Source organism: Tupaia chinensis, unplaced genomic scaffold (genome assembly GCF_000334495.1).
Source record: "Tupaia chinensis unplaced genomic scaffold, TupChi_1.0 Scaffold000708_1, whole genome shotgun sequence".
Lineage (NCBI taxonomy): Eukaryota > Metazoa > Chordata > Mammalia > Scandentia > Tupaiidae > Tupaia > Tupaia belangeri.
In genome coordinates this window covers 1,745,174-1,759,203 of record NW_006160231.1, presented here as the reverse complement: position 1 = coordinate 1,759,203, position 14,030 = coordinate 1,745,174, and the positions used below count along the sequence as shown (strand labels likewise).

The 14,030-nt window shown below is 49.7% G+C and overlaps 1 protein-coding gene and 1 long non-coding RNA gene across 2 annotated transcripts in view; one reads left to right on the top strand and one right to left on the bottom strand.

Moving 5' to 3' along the window:
• Positions 1 to 2,740, top strand: part of LOC114010084 (uncharacterized) — a 6,335-nt gene extending 3,595 nt beyond the window's left edge. Inside the window, exon 2 of the long non-coding RNA XR_003551472.1 lies at positions 587 to 2,740. This is a non-coding gene — a long non-coding RNA (uncharacterized LOC114010084). The remainder of the gene's footprint in view (positions 1 to 586) is intronic.
• Positions 2,741 to 2,759: 19 nt separating this feature from the next.
• MAP3K13 (mitogen-activated protein kinase kinase kinase 13) overlaps positions 2,760 to 14,030 on the bottom strand; it is a gene marked incomplete in the record, with an annotated part of 209,405 nt that continues 198,134 nt past the window's right edge. The window contains 4 exon segments of the mRNA XM_014592515.2: positions 2,760 to 3,491; positions 4,775 to 5,072; positions 6,124 to 6,194; positions 9,534 to 10,317. Of these exon segments, the coding sequence (XP_014448001.1) occupies positions 3,390 to 3,491; positions 4,775 to 5,072; positions 6,124 to 6,194; positions 9,534 to 10,317 (1,255 nt within the window).

The following is a 14,030-nucleotide window of genomic DNA, read 5'->3' as shown; positions in this document are numbered from 1 at the left end:
GTTTCCTGAAACCCTTTTACCATTTTTTTTTGGAGTTTTTTTTTTTTTTTTTTTTTTTTTTTTTTTTTTGCTATAGGGCGTGTGTGCTCACCAGACAGACAGAGACAGACAGAAAGTAAGAAATCACCCCCCGGGGGGATGGCCACGCCGCAATCCCTTCTCCTCCATTCTCCTCTCAGGATCTTGGGCATGCATGCACACGCACCGAGCGTGAGTTTTAAGCCACTGGGTCCAGGATGCAAACTGCAGTCGACTATGTGGGAGTCCAGCGACATAGCCATTATGCTAACTGCTGATCCCAACCTCTAGTCAATTCTACAAAAAAAGGAAAAAAAAAAAAGAAGGGTTTGATGTGGACTTTATTCAGTTCTTAGCACTACCCTAATATGCTCATCACAGCTAACCCAGACTAGGTGGCATTGGCACTGACAGACAGTCAAGATGCAAATTCAAAACCCTCAGCAACATTCTGAGGTATGAGGGTGGGTTTTCTAGGACCATCACTGAATGAGGGTGGGTGTTCTAGGAGGACCATCACTGAAAAGGGTGAGAGGTTGACTTCCATGTTTCTCTGCTGCCACCAAAGGTGAGCAAGAACTGAACGAACTGAAAAGTCAGTGTTGAATGTTGGACCAAAAGAAGACGGAGCATTTCTATTCCGAGGAGTAATAAGCCAGAGATCTGCGGTACAGTGATCTGAAATCGAAGGATGAAAAATATACCTTCCGAAGTCCTTGTCGAGCCCTATGACCTTTGAATTGACTAAGCCTCGTCCTTAAACTTCTTATTATGGGATGACACAATAGTTTGGCATTTTGTCATGCCATATATATGCACCTATATATTTTTTTCTTTGCTTTTGTAAATCTTTCTGCTACTCCCAACTAGAAGAAAAGAGGTTGACTTTGTGGGTTTTGGCAGGAAGGAGACTAAATACTATGATGTCAGTTTTTGAAACCAACCCATGAGCCCCCTGCAGAAACTCTAGATCTGTTCCTCTTAGGACATCAAATAATTCTCTTTTTGCTTCTAAGGTAGTCCCATGATTTTATTTCTTAAGAAATGAGAAATTTTACAGCTTCTGAACTATTTGTCCATCCACTCGGTCATCTGCCCATGCAGGAGCTTCCACGATCAAGTCGAAATCACAATGTATACACTGGGCTTCAGGGCAGAACGCACATCCTCAGATGATTGTGGTCGTACACAGACACTTAGGGAGTAACAACTAAGATGAACACCAGGGAGCTCCCAAATGGCAGTTCCATTTTCATTCCTTCATTAAAATCATAAAGCCCATAAAACTCATGGTTAGCAATAAACACAATCATTGTGCTACATCGTAAACCACACCTTCTGATCAACAGAAAATGAGAATGGTAATATTATAAAATAAAAATAACAATAATGCCATAACTTAAGATCGTTCATGTAGTCCAGCTACAGAATTTATACAAAATGGATAATTTAATGCAAACAATACTGCTTTATGGATAAGTTAAACATTTTCCTTCATTCTACCTAAGAGCCATAAATTAAAGACACTAAATTTTAAATCAACGTAGCAACATAAAATGTAAACAACTGGAGGGATCAAACAAGCAAAAGGAACTGCTCTGAATTCCCTCCTGTCTTTCCTTTTTGGCTGATGCAATCAGTAAAACCCAGCAGAGGGAAAATATTTTCGTCTGCACTGGAAATAGTTTAATACCTGTATGTGTAGGTCTTTCATAACATCCACCATGAAGCAGTGCCAGAGTCTAGCCAGTCTAGATGGACTATTTGACAGTAACCTCTCTCAAGACAGAGACAGGAACTAAGTCAACATTTGTCTGTATATAAAATGCTAGATAAAAACTCTTAAAGCCAAGGTACCACGAATACCCTGGGTGCTGTTCAGAGCCCATAACTCTGGAGACAGGACAGAAGGCCTGCTTTTGACGATGTAAACTCTTCCCAATCCCTGCTCAGCACCAGCTCTTTCCACACATTTTCAAATCCAATGATTCAAACTGCATTGATTTGGGGTAAAGTAAAACACATTTCGCAAGTAGCATTTAACAAACATGTTATGTGGTGAAAGAGGAGTTGCCTTTTGCAAGCTGCTAATCTTGTTTTTATTCTGACAGTGGTAGCCAGTCAACAAAGCTTCCAGGATAGAACGAGTTAATGGATGAAATCAAAGGAATGGTTTGAGATTCAACACTGGACATACACACACACACACACACACACACACACGCGCACGCACATCCTAGCTGCCTTCAAAGTCTGTCCCCGTTTGAATCAATGTGACTCTAGTAGACAAGCAACCTGGTTCCAGAGGAGTGGTTCCATCTTCCTGTGCAGCTGAGCGGAGCCATCCTGAGAGTGTGCTTGACAAACCCCACACTCGCTCTCCTAACACTGTGGTAGGTGCTCTTTTCCTCTTACCCTTCCTCCTCCTCAGCACCCCTCCCACCCTTTCCTTCCTAAAGGAAGTGGTCAACAGGTGGAAAGGAAAATAAGCCACAAGAAAATGGCACTTGAGTCTGAAATATCAACACATTGGTCAAAGGAACACATTTGTCAAGGTACTGACAATGATAGCATTAAAAAGGGAAGTTTTGTCAATGACGAGGTTTGATGCTATCTGTAGGCTTCACTACCAAATGCTGCTTAAAATTTTAAAAATGAAGTCAACGTTCATGTATACAGTTTTTTTTTTCCTCCTAGAGGAAGCGCTTGCCCTCAGAGACTGGGTGCAGGTATCTGGTCACCCATCAGGTCTAGGCCGTTGCCATCAGCCACCTGGACAAGCTGGCTGAACTCTGTCGTCCGTTCGCACGTTACCTGGAATTGCTTTTCTTTTGCTGTTCTTTGTGTGTGAAATGCTCAATATGTCTTGCTCTGGCTCTTCTTCGGTCAGTTACAGCCAACAGACCCGGTCCCCTATTGAAGCAGCAAGAATACCTCCCGGCCCCACGGACTCCCAGGGCTGTTGCTCCTAAATTCCATTTCTTCTTTCTTTCTTTCTTTTTTTTTTTCTCTGTCTCTCTTTTTTGCAAGAAATTATTGTCTCTATATCATATATAGTTCACTCTTTACAGTACAAAGTGTTAAAATGTCAAACAAAAATAAATATCAATGTTACAGTAGCTAGAATATTCAATAAAATAGATCCCTGCCATTCTTGATTGAAATGTTCAGTGAGACTTAATTTCATTTGGATATTATTTTTCCAGAGATTTGCAAAGTCTCATGTTCCTGTTATTGCAGCTCATTTCTAGGGGGGAGTAACGATGGGAAGCTCTCTTCCCAGACAGAAAGCAGGGAGAGAGCAGGAGGAGTCTGGGGTGTGGACTCGAATGCCCGTGTGGTCATGAGACCTGCAGGACGGTTCTGCTTCACTACCAGGTGGCGGAGCTGTAGTGCTTATTGGTCCTAACTGTGGCGTCAGAACACTCCCCATCCGAAGAGTCACAGTCCGATTCTTCAAACTGCAAAGGGTTCTGCAGTCAAGACAAAACCAAACAAAATAAACACTTTAGCTCATGTCTCAGCATCCAGTAAACACACATGGGCCCTCCCCACAAGACAGGCTCTGTCCTAGGTAGGGGGCCGTGAAGACAGTGAGAGGGCTGATGGCGGAAGAATCACAATGATGCACCCCACAGCCCCACCCTCATGGCGTTTCCTATGCTCGAGGCACTGGAGCGACTGCATTTACGGCTGTTAGTCTTCTCATCCTCACAAGGACCCTAAGAGATAGATGCTACCACCATCCCCATTTTACAGGTGAGGAAACTGACCCGCAGAGAGGTTCAGTGGCTTGCCCAAGGTCAGACCGAGATAGGAGTTAGACCCACTTCCTGCTAGATAGGCTAAGGCCCCAAAGGAAGTCCCTGTGTTTGTCTTTTTAATGACGTCTCTGTGGTTTTCCTCTTAGGTCTGGTTAATGTACAATATACACCCTCTTACATGTCTCCAAGGAATTTATGATTCCTTGCTAATAACACAAGAGATAGGGACACTGAGTACACAGACAGGGTAAAGACCCAAGATGGAGTCACTGTGGCTAAGTCTTCACAGCCACAAGCTGGCTGCACTGGGACTCACAGCAACTGTAGCTAAGGGCGACGGCTTCTGTTCAGTAACTGCGTTCTAACAGGAAGTACAGGGCACTATGGTCTGCCGACCCCACGAAGAGGGTAATAAGTCACGCAGACTACCCTGTAACCATGTTCTAATGCCCACTTCTTATCAGAAAGCCAGCCCGCTGCTCGGACTGCTGCATAAAACCTCATCTCCAGCCCCTTTGGCAACCCATTCGGGGCCCTCCACTGCATAGGAAGCTTTTCCTCCTTCTCTAATAAACTCTGCTTTCCTATCCTTTCCATTTTCCATGTCTCTAATTCTTCCTGGGCGTAGGAGAACCACCCAGCACTCCCACAACAACACGGAAGTGGAAAGGCTGGGATTTACACCCCTGTAGTATACACGGAATGAAGGGTTACGTGGGTGGTGACTGTCCAGGGGAGAGTGGAGACACATAGGAGGGGGGCTCGGACCCTCAACCAGGATGAGGCGGGGCTGGGAGACGGTGATGTTCGAGTGAGAGCTTGAAATGACTGGTTCCTGAGCAGTTCAATGTTAGGGCTTGTTTGGCAGGAACGACCTCATTTCTGTGGGCGTGTTGCTCTCTGTACCTCCAATTCATGGAGGCAGTTGTCTTAAAGGCTCCAGGGACTTGAACATTTTCCAACTCAAGAGAGCTAGGAAGGGGACAGGTCACCTCATAGCCCCGCTCCTCGGCACACAGCTTGCCCAGGGACATCTGCGTCTTCACGCGGCGCACGGCGCACTCCTTGTCCGAGAGCCCGTCCGAGTGCGAGGATATCTCGATGGGGGTCTCCGGCGTCTGGGAGAGCAGGTCATCCAGCTTCTCTGCCAGGCGGTCCTCCAGCCTACCAGCCAGCTCGTCAGGGCTGTTCGAGTGGTCACTGGTGTTTCCCTCCTCTCCATCCGACACAGAAAAATTCTCAGAGCTAAACGTTGAGTACGACTGGCAGCTGCTGAGACAGCGATGGGGCCTAGAACCGCGAGAACCAGAGGAGCTTAACCGCAGGGACGGCTGCTGTCCTTTCCTTCCTCAGGGACAGGTAACCTAGTCTTTTTCCTGCCCCGAGGAAGACTGGTAAAGAGCGATAAAGAGGATTTATTTTGAAGCGACGGCAAGGTGCTGCGGACTGCAGTGTGCTCTGGGCTGAAGCCGAGCTCTGAGTGACTGCAGCTGGCGGGTGTCTCAGGAGGCAGTCAAGGCTAGACGAGGCCGAGGGTGGGGCTCTAGTCTGGTAAGACCGTGGCTGTTTATTTTTTAGATTTTTTGCCATAGGACATGGGTGCTCAATGGAGAGAGACAGAGAGAGGGTGGAAGTGAGAACTCACACCTCAGAGGGGACGGCCATGCCACAACCCCTTTTCCTCCGTTCCCCTCTTGGGATTTTGGGCATGCATGTACACGCACTTGGTGTGTTTTTCAGGCCACCAGGTCCGGGACCCAAACAGTGCAGTCAGCCAAATGGAGTCCAGTGCCTTAACCACTATGGCACCTGGTGGCCCAAGACTGTGACTATAAAAAGGGGAGGAGGGTCTTCCCTCTCTCTGTGTCATGTGAAGACACAGCAAAAAGGTCGCTGTCAGCAAGCCAGGAGGGGAGGCTTTACCAGGAACCTAATCAGCGGGCCCTTTGATCTTTGGCTTCTCCTCCACCCCAGAAATGTGAGAAATGCATTGCTGTTGTTTAAGCCCCCAGCGTGCGATTTTATAGGAGCCTGAGCACAGGACCACAGGGAGGTCCACGGGATGCCAAGGAAGTTGCCCTCAAAGCAGCAAGGCTGTCCCCACGATCCGAACTGCCCCTGTACTCTCGACTGTAACTGGGGGTGGGCATTCACAGGCCTCCTGCTGGAGTTCCCACGAAAGGGACTCTGATCAGCTGGGGTCTGCTGTGCACAGCCACCTGCCACAAAGTGGCGGTTCACACGTCCTGGAAAGCGGTGGCCGGAAGCCTGTGGCTGGACAGCTGTTGGCACACTCGAGGCCCCCGTTACTCGGAAAACCATCGTGTGTTTGGGGTCTTACCTCTGTCTTCGTGGAAATTCAACTTCGCTATCTACTTCCCCTTCTTCCTCTTCTGAGGAGTCATCTCCACTCTAAGAAAAAAAAAGTGATTTATCTTAGCATTTCCCTCCCTCTCACCCCATGCCTCCATAAAATATTTAACTACCATCCAGAAAAGGCCCTCAGTAGCAGCTTGCTGCACCCCCTCACACGTCACGAGCCCCGTCATTCACTGCTGCTTTGCCGGGTGCCCAGACGCCAGGCCCTGACCCACACGCTGGAAGCCTTTCGGAACTGAGCAACTCTGCCTTTGCCCTCAGGGAGGCGAGGCTCCAGAGTGCCCAGGAGGGAGTGACGGGAGGGGAGACGGAGAGGAGCTCCTGGGTCCTGTGACCTCGTCCTAGTCCCCTGTGAACACTGCCATCAGTGCTTCCCGGCCCTGCCAGAGACCCGACCAGTGATCTTCCACCATTGGAGGGAAACAAGAAGACCAGCGTCTCTGTCACCCTTATTTTACACCCACCAACATTCGTGAGTACCTGCGCGTTTGCTTTTGGAGCAGAATGACAGGGTGGGGTTACCCTGGCCGGCGAGGAGAGCACTTGACCCTGGGAGTGCCCGTGGGAGCGCATCTCGGCAGAGAAGCTGAGCTGTGGGTGCGGTTCTAAGGGGGCCAGATGCACAAGGCCATGTCCTGTGGCCTGCAGACCCGCAGATGGCATCGGGGTGGGCCAGACATAACGCCACTTGGGGGCTCTGGGGGGCTGCCGAAGGATGTGAGGTTTCTTTTAAAAACTGGTTGGTAATGGCGATGCCACTTGGTGGGTTAAAAAGCCCTGGACTGCACACTCGTGCTACGTGAGTCCCACCGTAATAAAGCCGCTACCAAAAAACACACGTCACTGCCCTGGGGTGGGTCCGTCAGCGCAACTGCACCAAAACACTGACCTCTGTGAGCGCGGTCCATGGCAACGGAGGGGAGGGAGGAATACGATTCTGAATAGCCCTCGGCTTCACCTTCTCGCTTACTAAAAATCTAACTGACCAAAACATACTCATTTCCATTTTAGACCCTTTCAGCCCTTCCGCTAAATACCTGACAGGCAGTGGTGAAGCGATGAAACGATACTTGGAATTAAGTGTTTACTATGTATGAACCATTTTTCATATAAAATCTTATTTTTTTTTTAACTCATTAAGATGAGCTAACACTTTCGGAAGGCTGTTTGCTATGTGTCCAGGCCTATGTTCTAAATGTTTTACATGTATTGACTCATTTAATCCCCACACCAATAAACGAGGCAGAGCTCTTCATTAGCCTCGCTTTGTAGATGAGAAAAGCAAGGTTCATGGAGGCACTAAGCAGAAGAACCCGGCTTTGAATTAAGAATTGAGGCCTCAAACGTCCCGGTGGAGGAGCTGAGATCAGCATGAAACTGGAAATATTTAAAGCGGCTACACAGCTATCTCAGCAATGCAGGCAATTAAGGGTGGCGGTGTGTGTGAGGGTGCGGCTGGTAAAGCCCGCCTCCTGATAGCCTAAAAAACAAACTTCCACCTGAGCACGTACCAGCTCCTCTTCGGCTACGCAGCCGCCGATACGACTGGTGGGGGCGCGCCCGCCGTTACGACTGGTGGGGAGGCGAATGCTCTCGGGCGATTATGACAGATTACGACCGCTGAGTTATCCACAAACACATGTATTTCTACTTTGTTCTTCAGTGGTCTCTCCGCCTCATTTGAAAATGTGAAAGTGACAGAGATAACTCATCACTGTCCAAAGACTGCTTTTCTTGCTTGTTGGGACCCAAATTGATCTCAGCGATGACGCCTGTACTATTGAGAAACTTGCCAAGAACAAGCAGAAGCCATCACTCCAGAGACTGCAGAAAAGCTGCCCGCGACCTGAAGGCTGTCAAGTCTGTGGAGTGTTCTGCACTCACACAGAAAGGCCTAAGCAATGTCTCTGAGGAAGCAACACTGGCTGCCCTGAGCCTCCAGAGCCCAGGAAGAGCTGCAGGGGTGTGCTGCTATGAGCGTCTCTCCAGAGCCCTTCTGCACAGCTGGTGTCGGCCTCATACTAAAAGCAATGTTTAAATCAAACTAAAGATTAAAAGTTAAAATTCATTTTTGAAAAAAAAAAGAAAAAAAAAACAACTGAGGCCTCAGCTCACACCCTTGACCTCCTTGGTGGGCCACCTTCCAGCCAGTAGAGACACAGGTTTTAATGAATAAGAACTGGCTGGGTCATGGTGGTCGTTAATTAAGGCAGTGTCTCCAAAGTATATTGTGGAGAAAGCTGGGCCAGTGGGGGATTAATGTTATTTTCAAAAGGCTACGTGGCAAAATGGGTACAGAAACGTTGGACTCAGTCTACTGCACGCTTTCTTAAAGCTATAGTTTGATAATGTGCACTAGAGACCTCGGCGAGGTCAACCATGTAGGAGTCCAGTGCCCTTAACCACCAGGCCACCTGGAAAACAGGAATGGAAGGCAACTGTGGACACCTGAGACAGTGTGGGAGGAGCGTGGGAAATGGCAGAGTGAGTAGGGGGAAAAAAGTATATATATATACACACACACATATATATATATATGAAACTAGAAATGGAAAATTATTGACAATAACATGTATGGTTAAGCTACTCTGCAGCATCTTCTGGATGGGAAATCACATTTTGTATGCCGTGACACTGCTCAGTGAATAAATATAAATTAAAAAAACAACAACAAAAAAACCCCCCAAAAAACAAAAGAAACCTCCGACGAGGAGACAAGAATACCCAAGGTCTCAGGGACCAGCAGTTAGCATAATGGCTATGTCGCTGGACTCCCATGTAGTCGACTGCGGTTAGAGTTCTGGGCCCAGTGGCTTAAACTCACGCCAGACGCGTGTGCGTATGTGACCAAGATCCCGAGAGGAGAATGGAGGAGAAGGGATTGTGGTGTGGCCATTCCCCCTGGGGGGTGATTTCTCACTTTCTGTCTCTCTGTCTGTCTCTGTCTTTCTGGCGAGCGCACGCGCCCTATAGCAAAAACCTCTCCAAAAAGAAAAAGAAAGAATACCCAAGGTTTCAAACTTATTTTACAATGGGACCCTTCCTTCTTGCAATGCCTGACAGGGCTAGGGCTCTGGGATAGTGAATTCAATGCTGTTTTGATGATATATTCACAATATCTGGCCACCTGTTTATCAATCCTGTACATATGAATCACCCCCCTGACTCAGTAGTTCCCCAAGTGCATTTCCTAGTTCATCACTGAATGAGTATGGAGAAAGTACCTGACATAAAAGAAACTTCTACTCATGCTTTTGCTGTCTCATCCTTTCACAAAGCGTGGATGTTTTATGCACATTTTCTAATGGCCTAAGCTGACAGGCTCTGGCATGCTTGGAGGTGGTGCACAGGTGCTCACGTCCGCACGCTTACCTTCTGAAGGGGTCTTGTTTTTCGAGGTAGCATTGGGGGGGTGATGTGATGAGGGGTACCAAGGGATGACATGGACCTACGGCCACTGAATTCATTCTCCTCCGGGTCCTCAGAGCGGGCGTTGTCCGAGAGGGGATGGTGTGCTGGTGAGTTGGAGAGGCTGGGGCTCCTCCCCGCCGCCTCAGCACAGGGTATGTCTGAGGCGCCTCTCTGCTCTGGCCTGCACTGGAGGCAGGGCTCGTACGGGTCAGCCTGGCAGCAGCCCCAGGGACCAGGCTGGCCCTGGTCAGGCTCAGAACCTCTCCAGCAATCTGCCGCCATGGCTGTAGAGATGAGGTCAGGGCTGGAGCCCGGCATCTGTCTGTGAGCGTGGTTGCTGAGCGGGCTCCGCAGGGCTGCCGCTGGGCCGAAGTAGCGCAGGTTGTTGGCGCAGGTCGCAATGTCCTGCCCGTGCATATTGAGTCTGGGGTGGTGACTCTGAGAAGTGGCAGGAGCGGGGTGCTGGTATTGCTGCTGCAGAGGGTTACTGGGCTGGAGAGGAGGGTGCTGGGGCTGGGCCTGGTGAGGATGGGTGGGGTGGGGGGGTTCCTCCCGGGCTGGCTGGTTCTTCAGGATGGCCGCAAAGTCACTATGGCTGCCACTGCTGCTCCCTCGGCGATGGCGTGGTTTGCCGCGGGGTCGGCTTTTGCTGCTTGAGGTGGGCGTTTTGGGACTTCCAGACAGTGGGGATGCAGTGGGAGGCACATCTGTGCTGGGGATACCTTCAGACCTCAGCAGATCTGGTCTGTGCGACAAGGACAGGGTAGGTGTAAACACGTGACAGCATGTCCTGAGCCTTAACTCACACACACCCTTCGAGCGAGCAGTCACACACACACATGGCAATTCAACCAACGAAGAAACGGAGGTGCACAGGGACCACGTCTGACATCTGTATTTGAGAGGTTTTTGCCGTAGGGCACGTGTACTCTTAGGAGAGAGAGAGAGAGAGAGACAGTGAGAGGGAAAGTGAGAAATCACCCCCCAGGAGAGATGGCCACGCCATAATCCCTTCTTCTCGGTTCTCCTCCTGGGATCTTGGGCACGCACGCACACACGCCCAGCGCGAATTTCAAGCCACCAGCTCTGGGACTCGAACTGCGGTCGGCCAACTGGGAGTCCAGTGATGTAACTGCTATGCCATTTGCTGGTCCCAGTGATATCATGGTATTCTTTAAAACAGCAAACAGCTGAAAACAATCTAAGTGCCCATTTGCAGAGAATGCCTTTTATTCCTTCTGGATTTTGTCCTGTGCCTCACTGGCCTGGGTACTCAATCCTCCTGACACTAATTCTACTCTAGAGGCCTCTCGAACTCTCTCTCGTAATCTCTCTCATAATCGCACCTATCAGCTTGGTGCCGACAGAAACTGTCTGATGATGGGCGGGGACTGCTCTGCTAGGGGTCACAAAGGAAAGCGTCTGGAACCAGAGAAGGAGCGCTCTGGGTTAGGACAGAAGGGGCTCAGTTCAGGGAGCTTGGCCTGATGTGTTTTCCTTGAGGGCAGGTACTATGTCCTGTCTTCATACGTGAAGGACCCGATGAGTCTTTTCATGGTGGGTACATAACAACATTTCAAACAGAAGGAAAAGAGAGGGAGGGGAGAAAGCCTGGGAAGTTGAGCAGAGGCAGCAAGGTAAGGGCTGACGAGGAGTGACACTGGGGTTCTACTCTGACGCTGGAGGAGGGGGTCCTCCACGGCCCTGCTGTACGTGCGGCTGGGGAGCAGTGCTGGGGTTCTACTCTGATGCTGGAGGAGGAGGTCCTCCACGGCCCTGCTCTAAGTGCGGCTGGGGAGCAGTGCTGGGGTTCTACTCTGACGCCGGAGGAGGGGGTCCTCCACGGCCCTGCTCTACGTGCGGCTGGGGAGCAGTGCTGGGGTTCTACTCCGATGCCGGAAGAGGAGGTCCTCCATGGCTAAGTGCGGCTGAGCCAGCACGAAGATCACATGCAGGAGGAAGCCAGGGCTAGAAGGTAAATGGTGTTGACGCCGACTCTGAGGCTTATGGGTAACAAATGGTTTCTGAACTGGTGCACTGATTCGGGGCAGAGATGCCCAGATTACCAGGAAGTACTGCCACTTCCTTCCTACCACTGAGTAGTCTCGCCTTCCTTGGGACTAGACAGACATAAGCCAGAAAAGAATTTAATTCAGAGGCCCAAATGTTTTAGGCCTTTAACAATAGAATCCTTTTCTCAAATGAATTAATATTTTTTTCTTTTAGAGAGAGATTTTGCTATAGGGCGTGTGTGCTCATCAGAGAGACAGAGAGAAAGAAAGCAAGAAATTAACACCCTCCCCTCGGGGTGGAGGGTGACCACACCACAATCCCTTCTCCTCCATTCAACTTTCAGGATCTTGGGCATGCATGCACATGTGCCTGGCATAAGTTTTAAGCCTCCAGGTCCAGGACTTGAACCAGGGTCGACTACGTGAAAGCCCAGCAATGTAGGCATTATGCTATCTGCTGGTCCTCTCAAATGGTATATGAACAAATGAGGGAGCCAGCAGTTAGCGTAATGGCTATGTCGCTGGACTCCCACGTAGTCGACCGCAGTTCGCATCCCGGACCCGGTGGCTTAAATCTCATGCTGGGCACGTGTGCATGCGTGCCCAAGATCCCAAGAGGAGAATGGAAGAGAAGGGACTGTGGCGTGACCATCCCCCCTGGGGGGTGATTTCTTGCTTTCTGTCTCTCTGTCTCTCTGTCTGTCTGGCGAGTGCACGCGCCCTATAGCGAAAATCTCTCCAGAAAAAAAAAAAAAAATGAGGCAGAGCTAGCTGAAGGTGGAGGGCAGAAGGTGCCCTTGCAGGATCCCCCCTCTAAAGTGCCCCGTGAGATGCCCCTATGCCGGCCCTGCTTCTACCGTATGGGACAATGAACCCAGTGCCCAGCAAGAGTGGCTCAGGGCTTCACGGTGTGTTGGTGATGGAATCCAGACCACAGGTCTCTCCTCCTTCCAGCTTGGCTTGCTGGATAGGGTACAAACTTGAAGCCACACACAGATCACACAGGGAGCTTGTTAAAATGGAGATTTTCATTCAGGAAGCCTGGGGCGGGGTGGAGGAGCCTGTAAGTCTAACAGACTCTTAGATGATGCTGAACTAACGATTACCCTTTGAACGGTCAAGACTCCCAGAAAATTAGTAGGTACCAGGCAGTAGGAGATGGGGTTTAACCGACGTTAAAGGCGCATCTGAACACAAAGTCCTAGTGTTGCTAGGCTATGACGAGGCCGGGCTCTGCGGCCATCAATGGCTTCCTGTCCCGGACACGAAAGTCTGTGATGTTCGAAGTGATGGGTACGCTCATGGGATCACTGCACACGGTACACACATATCAACTATCTTATTACACTCCATAAATGTGTACAATGATTACGTGCCAATGAAAAAAACTATATTCTGCTGACAAACTTGTGCTGCATAAAGTATCTGGATTGATGAGGTCCTCGGGATTGTTCTGAGGCAAGAGCCCTCCACAGCCCGGCTGGAGGCATCGACTCCCACAGGATGGCAATCGCGGTGACATCTAAAGGAGAGCTGAGGCGGAAGTGTCCTCATGGGGAGAGTTGCTTCTACAGGAGCCGGCAGTGCAAAAATCAGAGTGACCCTGCTGCAGAACTGCTCCGTTGGCAGAATGCTTTATAATATAAAGGGCGTGGTTCCTACTATTGCAATATGTGTTTGGCAGATAAGGTACTGAGGGGCCAGCTGGTGGGATGGTGGCTAGGCAGCTGGATCCCACATGGCTGCCTGCATGGTTTGAATCCCAAGTCTGGCAGCTTGAAAAACATGCTGGGTACATGTGTGTATGTTCCCAAAATCCTGAGAGGAGAATGGCAGAGAAGGGAGTGCGGCCTGGCCTTCTCCCCTAGGGGGGTGTTGTCTCACTTTCTCTCTATCTCTTGTCTCTGGTGAGCAAAACAAACAAACAAACAAACAAACAAACAAACAAACAGAAGCCAAGAAAACAGATGCGGGCACTGAGGTGGGCTGTCTTGTGCTTGTTACAAAGCAAATGGCAGAACTCGCAACCTGAACCCACGTTTCTCCAGGGCAGCGCTCTTCCCTAGTGCCAGCTTATCTTACTGAATTATACTCACTTGTGGCAGGCTTGGGAGACCTACAATGAGACCGCATACTCTTCTTTCTAGTCTAACTAAAACCAACCACTACACATAAACCTAGGCTTAAGGGTGGTCTCCTCAGAGGCCTCTAGAGTGACGACTTGGTCGTTACTGACTACCAAGATAACCTGAAGCTTAAGTCCTTCGGAGGACTAGCAATGACAGAGCCACTCTGGCAGCTGCGTCCTGCGTCCAGCCAGCCTACTGCCTACGCACCACCGCAGGTGGGCGCTGTCCAACACTGCCCGGATAAGGCAAACACAAGCTCGCCTTCCGAAACATTGAAGAGTTCTGTCTCCTCCCCCTACACTTCTGGTTGTAGTTAC